This window comes from Vipera ursinii (genome assembly GCF_947247035.1).
Source record: "Vipera ursinii genome assembly, chromosome: 1".
NCBI classification, from domain to species: domain Eukaryota; kingdom Metazoa; phylum Chordata; class Lepidosauria; order Squamata; family Viperidae; genus Vipera; species Vipera ursinii.
Window position 1 is genome coordinate 218,143,400 of NC_139512.1, and position 9,792 is coordinate 218,153,191.

Genomic DNA, 9,792 nt, shown 5'->3' on the forward strand with positions numbered 1-9,792 from the left:
CACTGAAGCAGTAGGCGTGAGCTTAAATGGACTCCAGAAGATGGCAGAGGACAGGAAGGCCTGGAGGAACGTTGTCCATAGGGTCGCGATGGGTCAGACACGACTTCGCAGCTAACAACAAAGTAAATCTCTTCACATTAGCCAATGGGTCAGTGATAGAGCACAAGGCTCTGCTCTCAATGAGTTTGTTATGACATTCATTCTGGACAGTTTGCAATGAGGCATAGCTCACAATCAACTGAAGTGACTTTATTTATTTGTCTGTTTATTTTCAAATTTAGTGCTAGCTAGGATTTTTAAACCAGAATTTGTTGAACAAGATATCAGTCTAGTTTGCCCATGCCACATTGGTTGACTGGTTGGTTTGGAATGTGTGAGCCATTCACAGTAACAGAAGTGGGATGCAAACCTACAGAATTAACTTCATTTTCAAAGTGAATTGGGCTGCGAAGGAGAACCTTTTTTAATGTAAAAACAGCATCTTGATCACCCATCTGTTTTGGAAAACTATCAATATACTAAAAATATTTATGAATATGTCAGTTGTGTTTAAAGTCAGCATGAAATTGACTTTTGAATATAATTTACTGTAGTTTATTGTGAACAGACAACTACGCAAAGCCACAGATGAAACTGCAAGCCTGCCATGCACATACACACACATACATACACTGCTATTAAAAACTGTAGTCTAAATTGTTCATGTTATACTACATACAATTCCTAGCACTTAAATAATTAACATTAAACTTGTCCCAAAATTAAGTAAGTTAATATAACTGATTCAGAAGAACTTGTATCAAAAGAAAATAATCCTGAATTGTAAGCCTTAAAAAAAAGAAAAGCATTAGAAGCAAATTCCTATATACAAATTCTGTCCTATAATACTAGCCTGGTTTCTGTGTCATTCCAAAATAATTCAAGCTAAAGTTTTCCAAGGAATCTAGAAACTATCTAAAGAAATCTGGAGCAGTGAGGAAAGAAAATTGGAATATTTTGTTATATGAGTAAAAAAAATCTAATCATGATACTAGCAACAATGTCATCCATCAAAAATCAAGAGGCTTCAAGATTTTTTGGGTGAAAAATGATCAGGTTTTGCTATTTTACAAATTGCCTCAAAGCAAAACAGATTATTGCTTTCCTTTTATACAACTAACACTACTTGGAAACAACACCAGTTTCCCAAATTTTAATAGAACACTGCACTGTTGCACTCTTGCCCTTTTAATATGCTAAATATAAATACTAAAATATATCCCTTCAGTCATCAGCATTAACAGAAAGTCCAATCAACACCAGCTTAAGAATTTTCACATTATTTATGTTCTACCCATTGTTGCCCAGAGAAAACATAACCATATTTAAAATCATTTCTATTTTCTCTATCCTGGTACCCTCTAAATGTGATCACACAGTACAGCCAGCATTGGCATTACGAATTATGGTACACAGTGGATTATGGAAGTGACAGTCCCAGAGAGATTACATAATTGTTTTCACAAATGTTATGAGCAGGATGTATTTCTCCTGAAAGGAAGTAAGAATAAAATACTAACATATTCAATTTTAAAAGTACATTTAAGCAAAAAAACAATGTTGAAATATTTATAGCTTTCAAAGACAGTATGTAATTAATTAATATTTATACTTATTTTATTACACTATTCTGTAACTATTTCTATTTGGTGTAACATCAAATAATTTTCGTCTGAACTGTGTAACTTGTAATGATTCATAAAAATATAGCTTAAATGTTTCACAAACAACAAAAATATCATTACTTTTATGGAACTGATCACTATGAGGTTACTTTCTAGTCTTATTTTGAGATGATCCTTCAAAAATAATACTTGTGTTTACCTATTTCTTTATTGTGCTGATGCTAATGTGCTATTCCAATCCAGCAAGACTCAGATTAGATTATTTAAGTTTTCTATTTGTACTTCCAGATATCAAACAATTAGCCATTCACTTAAAAAAAATAATTCAGATTACCCACTACCTACCACTAGTAAAATTGAGAGAAAATGTTCTGATTAACCAAGTCTACTGCTATACAGTATTACATTTGCAAAATCCCAACACACAAAATTCAAAAATCATATTTGTAAAATAGTGTTGCAAAATTTAACAGAATGGATTAGTTTTATAACAACTTCTCTCTGTCTGGGTAACTTGATCAACAGGTTTTTCGTTTGCATGCAACATAATCTTAACTGAACACCACCTCATCTAGGATCAGAAAGGAATCCCCTCCAGGACAAATGAATTCTTACTACTGCAAATATGCTCTAATGGTTTAGGTTTGATGTACTAACTTTATTATCTGAAATAGAGAAAACTCCTGTTTCATTTTTTTTCATTATACTTTTTATAATGAAGTGAGACAATGAAAAATGTTTCATAAAGACATTTTACTTTTCAATTCAACAAATTAGGTACCGTAGGATTTCTGCTAAATGTAGTTATTGCATAAATATATTTAAGTTGTTCTTAAATTAGAAATTATTTCTTAGAGCAAGTAAAAAAAATCATTTTCAAGCAATTTTAGAGCCATTCCAAATTTGAAACAGACTAAGCTGAAAATGGGAAAATTCTGAACATAAAACACTCCTAGAAAGATTGAGCGCTCTAATCTACACACATTAAATAGTTGTTTTTCACTTGAACTGGAATGCTTAATACTCAAATAATTTATAAAACAAAGGATTTTCCATACCTCCTGTGCAACAAGTTCAAAATTTAATAAATTCAATGAAATCTTATGATCATCAATTTATATGAAAGATAATACTATTAAAGCAACAGGTTTTTACTATTTTTATTTACTTTTATTCATCAAATGTATAAGGCCACCGTTTGCATGTTTTATAATGCTAACATGTAAATACTAATAATATTAAAATTTTAGTCAAATTATTTCTTTGCGCAAGCAGATCGTAAGAGTCACTTAATCGTAGAATGGTGGCTGAAGCAATTTTAGAAAGGAAACAAAAACATGTTTTTAATTGTCTAAAATTATTAACACTGAAGCAGTTAAAATAGGAGATAGAGTTCATCAGTGTTCAACAGAGGCAAGAAATCTTTTGGACCATCACAATGAACTCTCCTTTGAATTATCCCACTTGAAAAAATAGATCTTCAGTCATCAGACATATTACCTAAAGTTTCTATTATTTCAGTGACTCATAGTGCAGTTTAATTACTATTTTAAATAAAGTCTGTGGAGATAGTCTGGCAGGCAAGTCCTTGTTCACAACACAATACACAAACAAGCATCATGAAGAATCAGGTTCAGATAATAGACTACCACTTCCTTTTCACAATTGGGAGAATGATAGCCATGTCTGATGACATCTCCACAGACATTATTAAAAGAGGATTAACACTGTAAATGCTGCAAATGGTAATATGTATCATATAATGATGGGGGGGAAGAATCAACTACTTTTAAAATAATAATGTACATACTTGATTTTGAACATAAACAGTTTTTAAATGAAGCCATTTCAGAACTTATCTACAAGCAATTCAAAACACTGGCCTTCATTTTAAAGAAAGCAATACTAGCAGATACTGCCATACCAATTTATGAAATTTAGCATACTCTGAATAACTCTTAGAGAGCAATTCTTAGCAGATTACTGGAATATTGATAGTATTATCACCTTCCATTATTGTGTCAAAGATAATCAATGTATAACAATTATTTTTCTCTATCAAGTATCCAAAATCAAAAGATTTTAGGTAAGAAACACTGCCCTGCGTTGAAATCTAGTTTGACTGCAAAAAACAGCTGACAAAGTATCAAGTATATTTCAATATTTTTGCTTGTTTTCTTGCTCGTTTAAATGATCTGCTTTCACATTTATAAATACAAAGAGTTATTTGCATTCTTAAGCTATCACAACCACACTAAGCATTCACATTTACCTCACCAGAACTGAGAATGACGCTCATTCACAAATCAGGTTGCCCCGGTGTTTGACTCACAAGATTAAAAAAAGAAATCCCATGATTGAAGTGGTAATTCAAAAGCATTTCTTCTCTACTTCTTAATGTTTTCATCCTTTATTGTTTAAGCCATGAAGAAGCCATTCTTGGTAAGGATGTGAAATTTAATCCAATCATAAGATTCCCTGTAAGCATCACTCCTGTATTGCCAATTTTAGACAGTATTTTAGAAAATGTGCCGTAAACTTTCATTGCACACATAGGAGCATTTTGCAGAAATATAACTTTGTCATGTGTTAGAATGACAGGCAGATATAGCACTTCTAAAAATTAACCATAAATTCTATAAACTTTTAAAATTAAAGCACTATTGTTCTGTGAAAAATTCAAAATACAGGAAATGCTACTGAATCACATAAGAGTTATTTAAGGAATTGACACACGAAAAGATTCTGTCATAAGTATAAAAGTCCATTTCAAAATTATCTTTGGATGTCCTCCAACACTGTGCTTCAATGTTCACCAGAAACTTCCATGGATTCAGAAGAAATAGCATGCTTGTTTACAAAGGCTTAAGCAGGAAATGAACTACACAGTATGTTGGCCACTCCAAATATTTCTATCATCATATATCTATTCACTTTCAGTCAGCCAACCTGAGAGAGAAAGAGGTAATGGTATCTGCAGGGAAAGGTGGGACTTTCAAATACCATGTTGCTAACTCTCATTTCACAGCACATCTACTTAAATGCCTATATAAACCTATGCATGTCTTCTTAAAAATAACTTTCACTGTATTCCAAGCCGATTTTATGTAAGAGAAATTTCCACTGTGTTTAACTGCAGCCTCAGAAATTGAAAACTCATGCTAATTTTTAAATGGCAGGCAAACTTTTCTTAAAGACTGCTTTGTATTTCTTAAGATCTTAACAACATGCACAATGAAAAAAGTTGAACTAATTAGGGTAAATGGTAATTCTACAAATATAATATGCAAACTAGATTGTTTTAAAATGCCAGGCACAAGTATATGAGCACACCATAACAAATTATACATCCATTTACAATATAATGAATACAGATGAAGCAAGTCTGAAGAGACCAGTATTCTGTTTAAAAATGTAAACAATTTCATACTTTATTTATATCGAAGAGGTACAACTACTGTCAAAAATATTTAGGTAAGTTTCAAAATTCACAGAGGGGTAAGACAGTATTGTGTTAATCCAAGCAGTAAAGGAAAAACTTGCAACCTACATAAAATGTTGAAAACAATAACAAACTTTTTTTTTAATCCTGACAGAGGCTCATAAAGAATTCCCAACTAAGGTTTAACATTTTCTATCCTGTATCAGAGCAGATGCATTTTTTGGTGAGGGCTGCTGTGAACAAAAGCAGAGTCCTAAATCAAAATCCCTTTTTGCCTTTAAAAACACCACACATGCAACATCCACTTTTCTTTTGTCTGAAGATAAGACTTAAAACCAAGACCCACGGTCTCCCAATTGCTAAGATGGGAATGGTGTAGATTTTGTGATGTCAGCAAAAGAGACGCCTGAAAGAAACAGTTGCTGTTTTGGTTTAAAAAAAAATAAAAATAAAAAAGCCCCAAAGCTGATGTTAGTGGTCAGGGATTCAGGCCCTTTGTTTAGAAACAGATGCCTTTCCATTCTTGAAGGAAGGATGCCACTCAAAGATACTAAGAGAGGAATAAACACAAAGAGTGGAACACAGAGAGAGCCCCTACAATGTGGAAACATTTAACTTTACATTTGCTTTACGTGCCTGCTCGAAAATAAGCCCCCTTCGGTTCAGTGAGGTTCCCCCCCCTAAAAGATTGAGACACAGCATGGTGGCTCCTACAGCGCCCCGTTAAAAAAAAGTATATCCTGCCGCACAACTCCTCAATCTCACAATGGTGGTCCCTCCATCCAGAACACAAGAACTGTATACCGAAGAAAGGAAAGTAACTATGGACTAGTAGTTGTTTCGTCAGCGGCTTTTCCCGCCCTCTCCCGCAGAGAAGCTGCAATCTATCAGGAACAGTTAAGGTGCCTCCGATAGCTTTGCCTCTTCTTTCCCCCCCCCCCACCCCATGTATCCCCCGCTGGTTACAGAAGACAGGTTGAAATGGCGCGGGGGGGGGAAAGATGTGCAAATACAGGTGTTTCCACACCGCCCCCTCCCTGAAAGGCCGAGGGAAGCCCAGCCATTGTGGCAAAGAGTCTTATTAGCCAGGATTGGAGCGGCGGGATTAGCAACAAACGAGACGAATTTTGCTGAGGGGAAAGAAGCGCCAGAGAGAGAGAGAGAGAGAGAGGGATTCCGCACCACACACACACACACAAAAAAAGGCGGGCAAAAGCGGGAGCATAAGAAAGCCGCGCGAAGCTTCTTCCCAAGCGGGCACAATTCCTCCAATGCTGCAAGGGGATTGAGCTGGGCACGGAGCCCCCTTTGTGCCAGAAAGACGCGAGTCTGGAGAGAGGGAAGCGAAGCCGGGCACGGCTCGAGGCTCCGCTCCTCCATCTTCCAGCCAGCTTCCCACCCCCCCCACCGAGACCGAGCCGCACAGACGAGCCCGGAGCTGCCACTGGCGGGCGAGCCAGCCGCCTTTTGCAGGCCAGGCGGAGGGGCAGGGCTGAGCAGGGCTGGGCTCGGCTGCTGCTGCTGCCGCCGCCGCCGCTGGCGACTCCCGCTCACCTCCTCGATGGCCGTCACGGTGTTCCGGCACTGAACCATCCGGGTGGTGAAGTTGGAGGCGGTGGGCGACTTGTAATCCTCATTGGTCTCGGACACGAATTCCGACACGGAGATCTGGTCTGGCATGGCGGGGAGGGAGGGAAGGAAGGAAGGAAGGAAGGAAAGGGAAGAGTAAGGAGAGCGGCGGGGCGGCTCCAGGAGAGGAGGGGACGGGGAAAAGGGATTGGAAAAGGCAGCGAGCGAGAGGCAGGCAGGCAGGCAGGCAAGGGAGGCGGGGGGAGCCTCCCCGCCTTACATCGTTCAACAACCCGCCGCTGCCGCAGGGCTTTCTCCTTGCAAGCTAAGCAGCTCGGAAGCTTTAAGGGGCTATTATTGTGACCTACGCGCAGATACAGACAGGCAGGCACCCGCACGGACACACACACACATGCACACACGGAAATGCCCTAGTTTTGGGGAGGCAAGGGAGACCGAGCGAGCCACGCCGCCCTGCCTTCTAATCACGCACACGCGGGGTGTGTGTGTGTGGGGGGGGGGGTGTAAGCCAAACCAGCACTCCTCCCACAATCACGCACTGGGGGAGAACTCAACGCAGCGCCCGCCCCCTCCGAAGGCCAGAGCGGGTTGTTGTGCCTTGATAGGAACCAGGCGGGGAGGTGGAAAGACCGGGGGGGGGTGTGTGTGGGTGGGTGGGTGGTTTGATTGGGGAAGGGTATCTGCAGTCCCGGGCCCTGGTACTCTGGCAATGCCAAGGCATGGCTCTGCCCCTTTTCATTTTCAATCCCATCTTGCAAGCTAGGGGAAAGTTGGAAAGGAATGCCCCTAGATCAGGGGTCAGCAACCTGAAACAGTGAAAGAGCCACTTGGAACCGGTTCCCTCACAAAAGGGAAAAACTGGGAGCCGCAAAAAATGTGTGCGCATGCACGTACATGTGCGCATGCGCAGAACAGGGTTTGAAGAGTGGAGCCAAAGCGAGATATGCACCTACCCTGCATATTTGAATTGATTGGTTGAACTTTTTTAGTCCCACTTTTTTTTTTTTTTTTGGACTGCACACGGCAGAGGACCGGGAGGCGCAGGAGACAGCTGAAAGAGCCGCATGCGGCTCTGGAGCCGCGGGTTGCAGACCTGTGCCCTAGAGATAGCTAAACTGGAGAGTATGTGCACGTGGGGGTTGTCTCACCTGTTCTTCAAGCAGGTGCTCCTAAATGTTTTGGGCTCCTAAATGTTTTGTACTAACTAGGGGGACGTGATAGTGGTATTGTGGTATTTTGAGAGGTTGCCACAAAGGAAGGGGTCAACTTATTTTCCAAAGCACCAGAGGGCAGGACCAAGAAACCATTGTGTCTAATCAAGGAGAGAAGCAACCTGGAATTAAGGAGAAACTTCCTAACAGTGAGGACAATTAACCAGTGGAACGACTTGCCCTCCAGAAGTTGTGAGTGCTTCAACACTGGAGGTTTTTAAGAATAGGCTGGACAGCCACTTGTCTGAAATAATATAGGGTCGTGGTGGCGAACCTATGGCACGCGTGCCACAGGTGGCACGCAGAGCCCTCTCTGTGGGCACGTGCGGTGTCACCCCAGTCCTAGGCCTTCAGCTGGGTTTTATAAAAACTTTCCGCTTTAGGCCTCCACCGCCGTGTGCAAAAAAAAAGGTTCAATCAATCAATTTCAACTTCTTGCGGGGGGAAAAATCTCGCAAAGTTGGAATTGATTGAACTTTTTAGTCCCACCCAGTCTGCCGTTACCACCGCAGCCACGCCCACTCAATTGGCCAGACCCACCCGGCACCCGATGATACATAAGTGGGTTCTGGGTTGCAGTTTGGGCACTCGGTCTCTAAAAGGTTCACCATCACTGATATAGGGTCATCTGCTTGAGCAGGGGGTTGGACTAGATTCACAGGGCTTTTCGACCTTTTCACCCATTGTACCACTTTTAGGATATGGCAACATCCGAGTACCACCAGTCACCTAGCAAGGTGTCAAAAACTTGATGACCAAAAAAAAAAGGAAAAAAGTGATGAAGTACAGGTAGTCCTCGACTTACAACAGTTTGCTTAGTGACTGTTCGAAGTTACAATGGCACTGAAAAAAGTGCCCCCAAACCACAGCCGAGCAAGACATCTGCCTTCTGGGCTCAGAAGTGCCAAGATCAGTGCCAAGCTCCAGCTGGAGTCTGGCGCTGATCCTGGCACTTCCGCTCAGCCCTGACAGCCCTGCAGCTCCAGCCATCTCTCGCTCAGGCTTGTGCGGTACTGCCACCGGTTCAGCTCATTCCCTTCCCCTGCTACCACCTGCCAGGTGCCAATGAACCACAGGTGGTACCCGTACCACTGGTTGAAAAGCCCTGGACTAGAAGACCTCAAAGGCCCTTCCAGCTCTATTCTGATTGTATAGCTTGTAGGATCTACTCCTTTGTAAGTAAGACTGGCTCATGCCTGAAGGTGGGCTTGACTGTGTACTTTCAGTTTCTTGCAAGTGTGAGTTTTCACCTTTACTGAAACCACACTCTGTTTGGATTTTTCTGAGGAGTCTGTTCACACAGCCCTGAATCATCAACTACACTAGTCAGTCACAAGCTTTGGTGTGAATCCAATCTGTATGTGTAATAGCATAGTGTGTCATCAGGTTAATTTCCAAATTGTGGGTGTGTTGTGTGAACATAGCCGGTTACTAGTCAAGTACGAATGAATTATGTACATAAGTGTGTGAATAACTCTGTAAATGTCATCTTATATTTTGCCATGCTTTTGAAAACAGGAGTAAATAATGCCATGAAAATAATTAATGTCTGCACAAGATCTTGATGGAAGAATGAAATTATTAGAAAAAGACTTATATGATGTGCTAAATATATTGAAATTATATTTGTAGTAATTTATTCACCCATGCCATTTAATAATCATTTTACAGTGCCATCAATAAGTGATGAATACAGTAAGACATCTAACAGAAAAAATATTTTGTACAGTAATACTGTGTTGGTAGACAGCCAGTTTGGCAGAAGCCATCTAGTAAAGCATTCTCGATCCATGGGAAAAGGTGTATAATCCTTTGGAAGTGAAACCAGTGATGTGATGGGGATACACTCTAAAAAATATGTGGAGCTAAACAAATCCTGTATTGA

General features: G+C 40.3%; 1 protein-coding gene across 2 annotated transcripts in view; it reads right to left on the reverse strand.

The window, feature by feature from the left end:
* The window catches only part of ASAP2 (ArfGAP with SH3 domain, ankyrin repeat and PH domain 2), a 95,226-nt gene extending 88,336 nt beyond the window's left edge, over positions 1–6,890 (reverse strand). For both annotated transcript variants that reach the window (XM_083379565.1, XM_083379563.1), the window contains exon 1: positions 6,661–6,890. In XM_083379565.1, the coding sequence (XP_083235691.1) occupies positions 6,661–6,786 (126 nt within the window). In that variant the 5' untranslated portion in view covers positions 6,787–6,890. The remainder of the gene's footprint in view (positions 1–6,660) is intronic.
* Positions 6,891–9,792: the final 2,902 nt, after the last annotated feature.